Source organism: Mastigoproctus giganteus, chromosome 10, assembly GCF_048544385.1.
Source record: "Mastigoproctus giganteus isolate SK-2022 chromosome 10, ASM4854438v1, whole genome shotgun sequence".
NCBI lineage: Eukaryota > Metazoa > Arthropoda > Arachnida > Uropygi > Thelyphonidae > Mastigoproctus > Mastigoproctus giganteus.
In genome coordinates this window covers 116,832,418-116,848,670 of record NC_143584.1, presented here as the reverse complement: position 1 = coordinate 116,848,670, position 16,253 = coordinate 116,832,418, and the positions used below count along the sequence as shown (strand labels likewise).

The window sequence follows — 16,253 nt, the reverse complement described above, 5'->3', positions numbered from 1 at the left end:
TCATACTGCTCGCATTACAATGGACTAGTCTGAAGACATGAGCATCAAAAAGTTAGACTGACCAGCCCAGAGCCCCAACCTCTCAAGAACCTCTGGAATAAAGTGGATCATCTGGTGTGTGCGTGCGTGTGTGTGTGTGTGTGTGTGTGTGTGTGTGTGTGTGTGTGTGTGTGTGTGTGTGTGTGTGTGTGTGTGTGTGTGTGTGTGTGTACGAAAAGAGTGCCTTCAAAAAACAGAGATGAACTAGGTGCTATGCATTATTAGTTTTCCTGAAAATAAAGGTTATTCGTAGATATGTAGGGTTTGAATATTGATGGTACGGCAGTATGTGTGTGCTCACACACACATTCATAATTGTGTATATCTTATGATAATAAAATAATGGATAGCAACTGCGCAGTATCACACAAAATATTCAACTTCTAGCAAAAAAAAAAAAAAAAAAAAAAGCATCTGTTCGCATGATGCTACACATCTGCTTGAGTTTTAAAAGGTATGGATTTCAGATATCACAACTTTATACAACGGTTTCTTTCAGCTATAGTGATCTGAATAATGATCAGTCATTTTAATTAATTAAAGAACAGAAACTTAAAAAAAATTATGTTTGGCTAGAATCATCTTTGCTCTTGATTCTTTTTGAGGAAAGGATGTGAAGGTATGCTTTGTTAGTTACTAATGTAAAAACATGTTTGAAAAGTTTTCAGATATGGATTATTTCATTTTAAACAGATGGGCTTTGTCCCAAACCGTGAAGTAGGGAGAAGAGTATGGCTGCATTTTGTATTAATGGATGAGAGAAGAGAAAAACAGGAGAAACCAATTGTGAAGATTGAGGAAACGTTTTGGAAAGAAGTATAACCCAAATCTCTCTCCTTAGGTCAATACCATTCACTGGTTAATTTTGCATAAAAACAAATCAAATCATATGGCCTGAGAGTTATTATGATATGCTATGGCTTGAGAGTCGTTATGATATGCTTAGAAGTATATATGTCTGTTTTCCAGAATGAAAGCATACTTTCCCAACAGGAAACTAATAACTCATCTTAAACTTATTTGAAACTGCCTCTTAACTCAGCAATAGGCATAAAGCTTTAGGAAAAGTATCATGACTGATACACATGATCAAAATGCTAGATACAGAGTTTGGAACAAATCTATGAAAATCCCTCCCTTGTCTCTTTCTTTTCTCTATTTTGTTTTTTTCTTTAAATGATCTCCAGCAAGAAAGCTTGCCATCAACTAGCACCTGGCACAATGACTGAACCAAAGATATGAAACACAGAAAAATCTCTTGAGAACAGACTACTTTTTTTTCAGGGCATAATTTTCAAGAAATGCATACTAAGGAAGGCTGTCACTGGTTAAAGATGCATTGCAGGATCCTTTACACAACACTGAAGTAATAATTCAGACACAGCATGGGTATATTAAGAGAAAGTCTTGTCTGACAAGTTCGATTTGATACTATATATGGTTACAAAGGAACTGGATGCAAAAAATTATTTTGATATTATATACTTGGATTTTAGGAAGGCTTTTGATATTGTTGCACATGGAAGACTGCTATAAAATTGGAGCAGTATGGTATTAAGGGTAAGTTGCTACAATGGATAAAATGGTGGTTTAGTGGGAGTGGTAATCAATGGACACTGCTCTTCATGGACTAACGTTAATAGTGGAGTTCCCTGGGGTTCAGTGTTTGGCCCACTGTTGTTTTGTATATTTATCGATGATATTGATGAAGGTATGTGTGTCGAAGTTTGTAGATGATACAAAGGTTGGCAGGGTTACAAAGGTTAATGACAATAAGGGCAGTGTACTACCGCAACAGGATCTAGAAAATTTGGGCAAATGGGCTGAAAAAAGGCAAATGAAGTTTAACTTTGACAAATGCAAAGTACTGCATATGGGTAGGAGTAACCCCAGACAGTCAAGTCAAGACTACTACTCAGGATTTCTAAGAGGTATAAGCTGAAGTTTATAATGATTTAGGCACCAACATCGAGCCATGATGATGAAGAATTTGAAGAAATGTAAACCGAAATAGAGTCTTCTAGATGAACAGAAAACTAACTACACTATCATTAGGAAGGACTTCAATGCTAAGGTTGGAAAGAGACAAAACAGTGCAGAAAGGGGAACTATGGGAAATTTTGGAATTGGTGAAAGAAATGAAAGAAGTGAAAGACTTGTGGAATTTGCAAAATCTCCAGGAATGTCAGTAATGAATGAATACTTTTTTCAAGAAAAGGGTGAACACAAAGTGGACATGGAAGAGTCCAAATGGATTAACAACTAATGCAACTGACTTCATCCTCACTAACAGAAGATATATCGTGAATGATGTTACTGTCCTGAACAAGGTAAATGTTGGAAGTGATCACAGAATGGTAAAATGTACACTTGATATAGATGTAAGAAAAGAAAGGAAAAAACTGACTCGAGTAAATAATACAAAGGTCTTTGAGATAACATAAGAGGAGAAAAAGCAGTATATACTGGAACTTAAGAACAAGTTTGAGCTTTTGCAGACTGCTCAGCACCAAGATATCAATGAGGAATATTACAACTTTCTGAAAGTGATAAAGCCCAAGAAACGTATAGGTAAAAAGAAATCCAAAGAAGAAAAAAAATCAGTCAAGAAACACTTGTCATGATGAACCGAAGACGACAAATGAAGAGCAAGAAAAACACTGACAGAGAGAAAATTAAGTATACTGAGTTATGCAAAGCCATTAGAACGAGACACAGAGAGAGAACATAAGAAAATTTAACACAAGAAAAACAGAACAAGCATTAAGGGAAAACAAAAGATTTATATCAGTAGCCATGAGCAGTAATACAGAAAGACAAATGATACTGAAACTGAAGAATAGTGATGGTGTACTTATAAAAAGCAGAGAAGGCATAATTCAAATTGCAGAAGACTATTATAAAATATTATACATGGAAGAAGGGAATAATGCCAGCAGTGGGAAAGATGAATCCCAAATTAGTAACACATACAACATACCTGATATCATCCTGATGAGGTGGAATATGCATTGAAGAAAATAAAGAATCAGGAAACCCCAGAGGAAGATGAAGTTACTCTAGAGTTTTTCAAATTGGAAGGAAGAGACATGGCACAAAAACTGGCAAGACTCTTCACAAAATGCATTAGAAAAGGTGTGAAGCCTAAGGAGTGGAATAATGCAATCATAGTTTTGCTGCATAAGAAAGGAGATAAATCAGAAATTGGAAATTATAGACCAATTAGCTTGTTATCCCACATCTACAAGTTGTTCACAAGGGTCATTACTAACAGATTAGAAAGAATACTTGATGAGAATCAACTGAAAGAGCAAGCTGGCTTTAGGACAGGATTCTCAATTATGGTTCACCTTCACGTAATCACAGCTAATGGAGAAAACAAATGAATAAAAAACACCATTATGCCTGGCATATGTGGATTATGAAAAGGCATTTGACTCCATGCAGCATAAGGCAATGTTTCAGGCACTGGAAAGACAAGGCATAGATACCCCATATATTGTGATTTTGAAGAAAATATCTGAGAATGCTACCTCCTTTATTAGACTAGACAAAGACAGTAATAAATTTAAAATTGAGAAAGGAGTTCAAAAAGGAGACACAATATATCCGAAGTTGTTTACTGCTGCCCTTGAGGAAGCTTTCAGAAGATTAGTTTGGTCGCAGAAAGGAGTCAATGTGAATGGAGAGTACCTAAACCATTTACGATTTGCAGATGACATTGTGGTCATAAGCCATGATCCCAAAGAATTAGAGGAAAATCTTAATCAGTTATATAGAGTTAGTAAGGATTTTGGACTAAAGATGAATATCGCTAAAATAAAAGTAATGTTGAACAAGTATGCCACAGAAAGGGATATAACGATTGAAGGAGCAGTAATTGAAAAGGTGGAGTCGTATACTTATCTGGGATATCCAGAACTCCAGGATAATCCAGAACTGCAGAATATGTTAAACCCAGGAACAAAAGTGTAGTTAGTAGTGATCCTAACAATATAATAATATTAAAGCCTTTGCCTGACAGTTCAATAACTGGTGGTCAGGACATCAAAAACAAGGTCACTGACACAATAAGGAAAGAATACAGAAATATCAAGATTAAAAACATTAGATTGTTAAGAAACAATGGTGTTCTAGTCGAAACGACTAACTCTACAGATGCAAAAACCATTTGCAATTCCACAACGCTGACTGGTGTTGGTCTGGCTATGGATAAACCCCGTTTGCAACGCCCCACGGTTATGATATACAATATCCCCAAGGATTATTCCAAAGAGAACATTGTAGAGGATCTCTACATTAAAAACTTGAAAGACTTTGGCTTTAGCTTTGAAGAGGTGAGACAAGGAATCACGTTCAGATTCAGTTCTGGTGCAGGAAATAGTGTTACTAACTGGGTCATTGGATTAGCTCCAAAAATATACAAGTACATAATGCAAAATGACCGTATTTTTCTGGCGTTCTCCTCACACAGGTTTCGTCATTTTACAGTTGTTTTTAAATGTTTTCGGTGTCTGGGGTATGGACATTCAGCGCAAAACTGTTCGCACAAAACAGTCTCGTGTGGCCATTGTGCCAATGGAGGCCACGTCTTCTCAGAATGCACGCACAAAGAGGAGCCACCAAAATGTGTCAACTGTAAAAGGAGAAATCGAGATTTTCAACATTCTGTTCGTGACAGCTGCTGTCCCGAATACATAAGAGCGGTGGAATTGACAGAAAAAGAGAACACGATATGAGTAATACGGCTAATCTAAACTCTTTTGAGTGTAAATTATTCTTACCAGGGCATTAAAATCCTACAAATTAACGGCCAAAGAGCTAGAGCAGCTATGGACGAGATAAGAGTGGCGGCTTTTGAGAATCATTGTTTCTAGCATTTGTTTTCATGGGCAGCTTTTATACAATAAAAATAATCATCTCATTATTTTTATACTGTTTTAAAATACCAACCTCTGTACACGAATAGCTTCTGTTTTCTTCAATTTTTCTTCCCATGTTTCATTTAATTCAGCTATTAATTTCTCTGATTCTTGTAATTTCTCTATAACATTTTCTCCAGCAGGTGAGACTGGCTGCTTCCGCTTATTGGAGACATTCTCATTATTAACTTCATCTACATAAAACAAATATATAAATAGTATTTGAATTTGAAAATTTTAAAGGTATAAGAATAAGTCTTAATGCTGCTTTATATTAATAAGAATACTGCTTAATACAGAGAATGAAATACAATTCAACATTACAATAAGGTTAGCCACCACATTCAAATCTAAGTTTTTATTCAATAACAATAATACAAGGATGGTCCAAAAATTAAGGGAATGAAGGCTTGTGAGAAGACTTCTGATCATGCTGTTATGAAATAATATAACAATCACATTACATATGTACCATTTTTCAACATAGTCACCTTTTTTTATTAAGACATTTGTCTCATAGTGGGTGAGATTTCTACACTTTGCCCAAAAAAAAAAAAAAAAAAAGTTCAACTCTGATAGCCAATAACTCAATTTATACTGAATACGCATGTTATTTTGAAGATGCTGCTTTAAAAGCCCAAATAATTCAAGCATAAAGAGGTTTGACAAACCATTGCTCAATGATCGTGATATTGACTAGAACTAGATCATATCACTAGAATTTAGAACTAGATCCATTATTTCCAATGATCCTGACATTCTTATCTGTTTGGGTTGTAGATGGCCTGCCACTCCCTGTTTCAGCAAAATTGTTTCCACACCCCTTCAACAATTCATTACACCAAAAACAGACTTGTTTCTTTGATATCACTTTCTCTTCACAGACAGGCACAAGTTTGATATATTTCACTTGGTGTAGTTCCATCGGCACGTAAAAACTGAATTACCAAATACACTTCCATACCAGACTATATCTTCGGTATCACTGCCTACTATTTTACTTTATCTGTTACTATCTCTTTTCCGTTTTCAGAACCAAATTCACATCTCAATTGTCATATAATTCCATAATGATTTGATTAAACTCTTCTCACAAACACCTGTGTTACCTTACATTTTAGACAATCCCCATATGAAACTTTTGTTTATATTATTACTTAACTGATAAAAGAGAACCCTAAATACATTGCTCAAACTATTATGATTAAAACTTTATTTAAAATAAAAATAAATTAAATACAATGAAATGTAAATGATAAAAAAAATTCTAAGTGCAATTAAAGAGATAGTGATAGATAAAGCTGTTATGAACATATAAACTAAAAGGCATATACAAACATAAAAATATTTACTAGTAGCTTTCAAATGATAAAATGCCATCTTTCTTAACCATGAGAATCCCTTACAGGGCTTCCTACATTATAACATTCAGGCTATACTTCTGCAAATACCACAAAAGATATATGATTTCTGGCAGACTAAGAAAGGTATGCATAGGAAGCACACATTTGACAACGTTCCCACCATAAAAATTGATGACACCGACATCACAATTATGAGACATTCCTCTCTCTCCCTTTACTATTACACTAATGAAAATCGAGGCAAGTTTCTGAAAGGTTACAATCTCTGTTAATGCTGTGTACTGTGTTATATGGCAATCTCAGCACAGATTTTTTAAGGATCGATCTTTTCTGATGACTGATTAATTATTATGATATGGCATCACAAAGGAACTGGATGCAGAAAATAATTTCGTTAGCATATACTTAGTTTTCCATAATGCTTATGACACTGTTCCACATGAAAGATTGCTATACAAATTGGATTATGGGCAAGTGTGGGCAATTGCTATACAAATTGGATTATGGGCTATACAAATTGGATTATTGCAGTGTGGGATTATGGGCAAGTTACTGCTAAGAACAAAGGAACAGTTGAGTGGCAGGAGACAGAGAGAAGTCATTAATAGTCACCACTCTTCATAGACTAAGAGGAGAGGTAGACAGAGGGTTCATTGCTGCCCCTTAATTTTAGTATTTATTAATGACATTGTAAGGTGTATACTGTGCTATACAGCAATCCCAGCACAGATGTGTTAAGGGACAACATTGTTCTCACCAAGTTGATTAACTACTCTAACATAATCAGAAAGGAACTTGATGCAAAACAATTTTTATATCAATGCACCAATAAACACCAAAACAACAACAAAAACAACATAATTTTTATATCAATGCACCAATAAACACCAAAACAACATAATTTTTATATCACAGACTAATGATACAAAGGTTGACAGGGTGGTTAACGACAGAAATCAGGGTGTGCTACTGCAACAAGGTCTATAAAAAGCAGGCAGATGGACTGAGATGTGAAAATTGAAGTTTAAGATTGACAAATGCAAGGTACTGCATATAGGCAGCAGTAATCCCGTAAACAAACCAATTGCATGGTACCACACAAAGAAGACCTGGAAAATAAAAAGACAAAAAGAGAACAAAAATTACCTGGAGGTATTGCAGTTAAACATGAAGTTCTCTGAGCAGTGCAAAAAGGCTGCTGGCCAGCTCATGGAGTCCACTATATACAGGAATTTTACCAGCAAGGATAAAGAGGAAATTATTCTGCTGTATAAGACAATGGTTAGGCCACATCTTGAGTACAAACAGGTCTAGAAGTCTCATTTTAGGAAGAATATGGATCGCTTGGAACAAAGCGTAGAGAGAGAAACAAGATTAATCCAGAAGCACAAAAGGGGACTCTTACAGAGAAACACTTCAGTTGTGTAAATTGCAGTGTCTGTAAACTACAAAATGTGGCTATCAGATAATGAGACTGCACACAAAGTCACCACATACCAAGCACCACCTGGGAAACAATGGAACAGCAGTTGACCTTGAATCTTTCCTAGTTGTCGGCCAAAACATGTTCCAACACACTCATTTGCTGCTTAGCGAGACAAGTTTTCATTACTTTGTATTTTTGCAGTTTTCCTGAAACATGACAGACAAAAGAATCAAACAATAAATGAACCTCAAATTTTTAACAAAACTGAAGAAAACATCAACTTAAAGTTAACAGTTGTTATGCCGAGTTTATGGAGAAGATACTATGTCAAGAGCTTGCGTGTTTGAATAGCATAAAAGATTTTTAGAAGGAAGAGAGAATGTGGAAGACAATGAACAACTAGGCCATCCAGTATCCATGGAAACTGGTGAAAATATGGACAGGGTAAGGACACTGATTAGAAGTAATTGTTTTTTAAGAATTAGAATGATTGCATCAGAATTGAATATGAACAAAGAAACAGACAAATTTTAACTGAAAATTTAGGCATAAGTAAATGTCCTCTGGAGATAATAACTTCTGAAAATTGAAAGGACATCTTGATCTGTAGGTTGAATAGGGGATGTCACAACGTTTGGTGGCAGAAACATAACATTAATGTTTCTTTTTTTTTTTTTTCTTTTTTTTTTTTTTTTTTTGTTAGTTGTTGGCGCATCGGCTTCTGTGGCCATAATGCACCTCCTAAGGTTTTTGCACTACTCTGATCCAAGCCCGAGGCGGGATTCAAACCCACAACCTTTGGGCTGCCAGGCAGGCACTTTACCCACCCAGCTAGCCCGGTCGGCTATTAATGTTTCAATATCAGTGTTGTGTTGGGGGGGGGGGGAGAATCAGGTGCATTATCCAGGAGGAGTAGAATTTTAAAGGCCACACTTATCCTCCCACAATAAGCTTTCAATTCATGATGGAATTCATTGGGAAAATAGGATTCAAAGATAGCTACTGTAATCCAAGCTTTCTTGTTAGATCACCATACAACTGACAAACACTCCTTAGAATAACCCTTCAGTGCTTGTGGGTTTTTGGAGTGATAAATCATGAGGGGTTTTATTTTATGATCTCTAGATGCATCCCGTCCTAACAGCAATGTAAGGTGACCCCTGAAAGCTTTAAAACCCACAGCCATCTTTTCTTGCACTGAGACAAATGTTCTGCTTGGCACACACACACACACTTCTAAAAACAACCCTATTTTGTCCACGTTGAACACCTGCTGAGGAAAATTACTATGGTCTTCAACTGCCACTTGGAGTTTCAATGGAAAGTGCTCAGCAGCAATTGAATCAGCTGCTGTAGCCTCCCCATTAGCTTAAGGTTATAGAATCCATATCCTTAAAACATTCACACAACCCAGCACTTGTGACAAAGGTTTGCACTTTCAGATCGAGCTCAATAACATTCAGGTCTTCAAACAAATTTTTCGCTTTAGCCTGGATAATACTAGTTTATATACAAATAACACATTGATTTTGATGTTCAATCCATTGAGCCAAAATCCTTTCTAATTTTTCCATAAGTTGCAGCCTTATCAGTGCGTGATCTTACTAGTTACCATTCTCATTGCATTTTTACAATTATCTTTAATTTTCTCAGCTTGATTCCTTATTGTTTATAACATTTATTCAGAGATTCCTGTGACTATGTCGATTGGTTACATTCATACCTCTTAATTAATTACACCAAATTTTTCCTCAAGGTTTATAGATTTCCTTTGATTCTGCCACTGGCAGCACTTTAGCCACTGTATTTACAGTTTTCCATGGGATTCAATTTTAAGTTGGACTACAATGTAATACATCGTGCAAATTTAAGAAGACAAAATACTATTTGTGATGCTTCTGATTCCGCAACTGCAGAGAGACTGAACACTTACAACACAGCATGCTCACAGTGCATACACATGGTGGTTGAGTCATAATGATTGATTCGTAGATGTAGGTGCATTGTGATTAAGGGAAGTTTTTATTTTGATTTTTTCAAAATCATATTATAGCAAAAACATATAAAGTGAGTTTCAGAAGGATTGAAATCAACTAAGTTATCACTGCCCCACTGGAGAATTATCTGGAGATTGGCATTTAAGGAATTGGTAGTGGATATTCCAGAAGTTGAAGCTGTTTGAGCAGGGAAAGGTTTCCCAAACTGGAAGGTGGAATGCAACGTGTTATCATCAGGATTTGGATATGAGCCAATTACAATATGCGGAATTCTTCTCTTGAACAGCCTTAGCACATTTATTGGAAAATCAAGGTTTAGATAAAGGACGAAATTTTAAGGTGGAGTGTGGAATAAAGGATTCCATCCCTATAAGAATAATTTCACTGGCACAATCTGAGAAAATGTTGACATCAGAAGTTTGAAACAGTAATCCGACCAAGGAAAAGAAGAAAACAAATCACACAGATCGTCCCATTTTGCATTCTTGTAATGTCAAACAACACGAGTTGGAAATGGCCATGAGAGAAAGGCTCCATTGGAGAAGAGACCAACACCAAGTTGTGATCTGAGGTGCCTAGAAGACCATACAAAGATTTTGCTATCAGGGACAAGGAGGTGATTCTCCCATTATATAATGGCAATAGTTAGGGTGCATCATGAGTACTGCACACAGATATGGAAGCCTCATTTTAAGAAAGATGTGGATCTTTTGGAATGTGTGCAAAGAAAAGCAAAAAGATTAGTCAAGGACACAAAGGGGTATTTTATCATTTTATCATAAAAGACTTCAGTTCTGCAAACTGCAGCATGTGGAAACTAATTACATGCAAAGAGACCAAATTGGACTGTTTTAGGCCTTAAATGGATTATGCAAATTAAATGCAGATGGCATCCTAATTCTTGCACATACAACACACACACACATAATGAAATACAAATTTAATAAAAAAATAATGGTTTAGGTTAGATGTGTGAAAATGGAGGTGGGTAGTTTGAACAAATTTAAGGAAGAATTAGATAAATCAGGGGTGGACAAATGAGGTGGGTTTTTTTTTTTTTTTTTTTGGCTGATGCTATATAAGCATGCTTCCTTGCATTATTTTGTCACTAATTTTACTAATAACTAGTTATAGAGTTTGTCTTTAATTGGTATTCTAATTATCTGCACATATAGCAACTCAGCTCTAACAGAAAAAAAAAAAAAAAGTAATGAAGGAACTTAGTTGAAAACTCATTGAAACTGATGGCAAGTATAGCTGAACCTCCAAAATCAGGCACTTTTGTTCTGATATTTTCTGAAACTTGGAATTTCCAAGATTTTAAGATCGTATTCTATTCATCAATTTAAGATCGTATTATACTAATTTTGTAAGTTAAGAAAACTGTATTTCTATACAACTGCAACTTACTATATGTAACACTGTGCATATCCAAGAATGGAATAAGCAGTTCTATTTCTGTACCAGGACATTTTAATTAAACTTTTTTGTGTATATTTCCTTTTCATTCATTTAATTTAATTTAATATATTTTTCCATTAAATGTCCTACTTGCCAGTTCATTCCTGATTAAATTTTCATTGGGGGCATTGTGTGGTGGTATCATTGAAGCAATAATACCTGGCTTGCATTTTTGCTTCAGCCTTCACTGGATAAGTATTAATTTGTTAATGGTTTTCATAGCATAGGACCAGAGCCTTTCATACCAGTCCTTTGATGGGTTTAGAGGTTATTTAAATACCATCCTTTGATTGTTTTAGATGCCAGTACTGGGGACTCCTGGTGAGATGGGGCAGCAGAAGATGAAATCCTTTATTCCATCATAAATATTTTAACATACTCTACAATTTATCTTTTACAAAGGAGACAGGGTTGTCCTAGCAAGCATGTATACTCTCATAAGCGATTCCAAAACATCATTTCTATTTCAATGCAATGCAGTGTTTGCGAGTAGAATGTAATTCCTGCATATTTTTTCCCTTTACTCCCATATTTCTGATGTAAAGTTTCTAATTATCAAAATAATTTCCCACCCTAAATCTTCTAATGGAGGGTCACAAAGGGCGATCATAACATAAGGTCATCCTTTTTTATTCATAGAAAGAAATCTCTTTCATATTAAGAAACTTCTCTCCAACGCAGTGAATTGTTCTATTACATGAAGTGGAGCATGGAGAACTCTTATCATCCAATTGCTCTTCTTCTGGGTTTACTGGGTTTAGGCAAGGTCTATGAACGTATTCTTTCGCAGCAAATATTGCAACATACGCAAGAAAATTTGGGACTCTTAAACAAACAATATGGCTGTACTTCTGGTCATGGTACAGAGGATGGTAAAATTGGTTAGAAATTCAAATGCTAAATATGTTCTTGGCATTTTCGTTGATTTTGAAGGGGCTTTTGACAGTATCTCTTGGGATAGTGTGTTATTGATGCTTTGCCTCATAAAATGCTCCCATCAGCTTTATCACGTCATAGTGGATTATTTTAAGGATAGATATTTTATGGTTAAGTCTAGTTGGAATAAGGGGCTTAGAGGGGAACAGGTATCCTGTGTGTTATCAGACACTCAGCCTAAAACACTGATGGATCCAATATCTCTCTATTACAGAAGATTTAGGAGAAGTCCAGTTGGCCTGCCTCCCTAAAATCCACTCATGCACACCTTCTCGATGGTAAGCCCTGTTATGTCACTTAGGTGGCAACGAACGTGTAGAGTGGTTCTCTTCAAGACGCCTGGTCAGCATGAAGAGGAAAAGACCAAACCCTCCAGCATATGACAGCACGACGAAACAAATGGCCCTCAGTCCCCAGCAGCTTTCACTCTCCCTCTTATGGCAGCGAGAGGATCAGAGTGGAAGCAGAGGGTGCTAAGAATCTCTGGATACGACCAGGCTGCCATGCACGGAAACTGAACTTGGCCTGTTATAACGTAAGGTCACTTATCGGTGAAGACAGCATATTAGAGCTGGAAAAGGAATTAGAAAATGTGAATTGGAATATCATTGGTTTGGCTGAAACAAGAAGAAGAAATGAATCACTTATAAGTTTATCAAGTGGAAATCTGCTGTACACCAATGGAAACAGTGAAAGGAGTGAAGGTGGAGTTGGGTTTCTGGTCCATAAAGATTTTAAAAACAACATTTTGGAATTCAAAAGTACATCACCAAGAGTGTCAAGACTAATACTCAAGATTTCTAAGAGGTACAAGCTAAAGATTATAATGATTTATGCACCAACATCGAGCCATGATGATGAAGAGGTTGAAGAAATGTACACCGAAATTGAGAGTCTTCTAGATGAGCAGAAAACCCACTACACTATTATTATGGGAGACTTCAATGCTAAGGTTGGAAAAAGACAAAACAGTGCAGAAAGGGGAACTATAGGAAATTTTGGAATTGGTGAAAGAAATGAAAGAGGTGAAAGACTTGTGGAATTTGCAGAATCTCAAGGACTGTCAGTAATGAACACTTTTTTCAAGAAAAGGGTGAACAGAAAGTGCACATGGAAGAGTCCAAATGGGTTAACTACTAATGAAATCGACTTCATCCTCACTAACAGAAGATATATTATGAATGATGTTACCGCCCTGAATAAGGTAAATGTTAGAAGTGATCACAGAATGTTAAGATGAACACTTGATATAGATGTTGGAAAGGAAAGGAAAAAAACTGACTCGATTAAATAATATAAAAGGTCTTTGAGATAACAGAAGAGGAGAAAAAGCAGTATGTACTGGAACTGGCAGTATGCCCCGGGGGAAGATGAAGTTACTGTAGAGTTGTTAAAATTGGGAGGAAGAGACATAACACAAAAACTGGTAAGGCTCTTCAGAAAGTGCATTAGAAAAGGTGTGACGCCTAAGCAGTGGAATAATGCAATCATAGTTTTGCTGCATAAGAAAGGAGATAAATCAGAAATTGGAAATTATAGACCAATTAGAACAAGTTTGAGCTTCTGCAGACTGCTCAGGACCAAAATATCGACAAGGAATATTACAACTTTTTGAAAGTGATAAAGCCCAAGAAATCTATACGGAAAAAGAAATCCAAAGAAGAAAAAATTAGTCAAGAAACACTTGTCGTGATGAACCGAAGACGACAAATGAAAAGCAAGAAAAACACTGACAGGGAGAAAATTGAGAAAAATTGAGAAAAAAATAAAGCCATTAGAAAGAGACTCAGATAGGACATAAGAAGATTTAATACAAGTAAAGTAGAACAAGCATTAAGGGAAAACAAAGGATTTAAATCAGCAGTCATGAGCAGTAATACAGAAAGACAAATGATACTGAAACTGAAGAATAGCGATGGTGTACTTATAAACAGCAGAGAAGGCACAATTCAAATAGCAGAAGACTACTATAGAGAATTATACAAGGAGCAGGGGAATGATGCTAGCAGTGGGGAAGATGGATTGCAAAGTAGCAACACATACGACATACCCGATATTCTTCCTGATGAGGCAGAACATGCATTGAAGAAAATGAAGAATCAGAAAGCCCCGGGGGAAGATGAAGTTACTGTAGAGTTGTTAAAATTGGGAGGAAGAGACATAACACAAAAACTGGTAAGGCTCTTCAGAAAGTGCATTAGAAAAGGTGTGACGCCTAAGCAGTGGATAATGCAATCATAGTTTTGCTGCATAAGAAAGGAGATAAATCAGAAATTGGAAATTATAGACCAATTAGCTTGTTATCCCACATCTATAAGTTGTTCACAAGAGTCATTACTAACAGATTAGAATGTTGATCTGTTGATATGTTGATTGAGAAAGAATACTTTATGAGAATCAACCAAAAGAGCAAGCTGGCTTCGGGACAGGATTCTCAACTATGGATCACCTTCACGTAATATCACAGCTAATGGAGAAAGCAAATGAATATTAAACACCATTACGCCTGGCATTTTTGGATTATGAAAAGGCATTTGACTCCATACAGCAAAAGGCAATGTTTCGGGCACTGGAAAGACAAGGCATTGATACCCCATATATTATGATTTTGAAGAAAATATATGAGAGTGCTACCTCCTTTATTAGACTAGACAAAGACAGTAGGAAATTTAAAATTGAGAAAGGAGTTCGACAAGGAGACACAATATCTCCGAAGCTGTTTACTGCTGCCCTTGAGGAAGCTTTCAGAAGATTAGACTGGTCGCAGAAACGAGTCAATGTGAACCTAAACCATTTACGATTTGCAGATGACATTGTGGTCATAAGCCACGATCCCAAAGAATTAGAGGAAAATCTTAATCGGTTATGCACAGCTAGTAAGGATTTTGGACTAAAGATGAATATGGCTAAAACAAAAGTAATGATGAACAAGTATGCCACAGAAAGGGAAATAATGATTGAAGGAGCAGTAATTGAAAAGGTGGAGTCATATACTTATCTGGGACAAGTTATTAGCTGTAATAATGATAAATGGCTGGAAGTGAGGAGAAGAATAAATTTTGGATGGATAGCATTCAGGAAATAAAGTCACATACTGAAGAGCAATATCCCAGTTTGTCTGAAACTTAAAATAATGAACCAATGTATACTCCCCACTATGACTTATGGAAGTGAAACTTGGGCACTCACCAAAAGAATGGAAGTGAAGCTGAGAACTACACAGCGAAGAATGGAACGAATCATATTGGGAATCAGACTGTTAGATAAGAAGAGAAACACATGGATTAGGCAGCAAACTCAAGTAAAGGACATTCTTATCAAAACTAAAGGACTAAAATGGTCTTGGGTAGGACACATAGCTCGAAGACATGATGACAGATGGACTAAGAAAATAACAGAATGGTATCCAAGAGGACCTAGAAGAAAACCTGGAAGACAAAGGCGGAGATGGATAGATGAAAAAAATAGTTAGATCTGCTTTTACCAAAAACATATCCATCTGTTTTTGGGTCACTTATGTGGAAATTAGTTTTGGAGGATTGGTTATAGAAGGAATATAATCAGGTTCATATGATATAATCAGGTTCACAGCTACAAATCAAACATCTAATGAAATAATGAAAGTTTTAAGTGCTCAGTGTGACTTCCATAAATTAACAATATCTAAGTCAAAAACAAAAATATTGTTGCTAAAGGGGAACCTATCAGTTTGTCGGGAACATCAGTTGCTGCTAAATTGGTTGTTTTGTTTAAAGTCATTTAAGAATATTAAATATCTTGAAGTATTCATAGACAGAGGTCTTAGATTTGACACCCATATCAACTTTCTATCTAAAAATGTCAAAAGTTTGTTAACATGATAGCAAGGATTACTAGGAAGAACTGGAGTATTAGAGGTAGGCCTCTATCTCCTTTATGACTGTGTTTTCCTTCCTATTGTTTCTTAAGGTATCTCAGCTTGAATAGACTGTGTTAATTTTAAAAAATATACTTTCTGATTTACAGAGTAATGACTTCCAATGTTCGTCGTGAAGCTCCTTTTATCATTCATGATCTTCAGTTGGATTTGGTTAATGATCCTAAGAATGAAGCTAAGCAAATCTTAGAT

At 35.9% G+C, this 16,253-nt stretch overlaps 1 protein-coding gene across 4 annotated transcripts in view; it reads right to left on the bottom strand.

Annotated features, from left to right (window-relative positions):
• Positions 1–16,253, bottom strand: part of unc-104 (kinesin family member unc-104) — a 1,041,320-nt gene that overhangs the window by 759,944 nt on the left and 265,123 nt on the right. For all 4 annotated transcript variants that reach the window (XM_090382707.1, XM_090382708.1, XM_090382709.1 and 1 more), the window contains exon 12: positions 4,993–5,155. In XM_090382707.1, the coding sequence (XP_090238833.1) occupies positions 4,993–5,155 (163 nt within the window). The remainder of the gene's footprint in view (positions 1–4,992; positions 5,156–16,253) is intronic.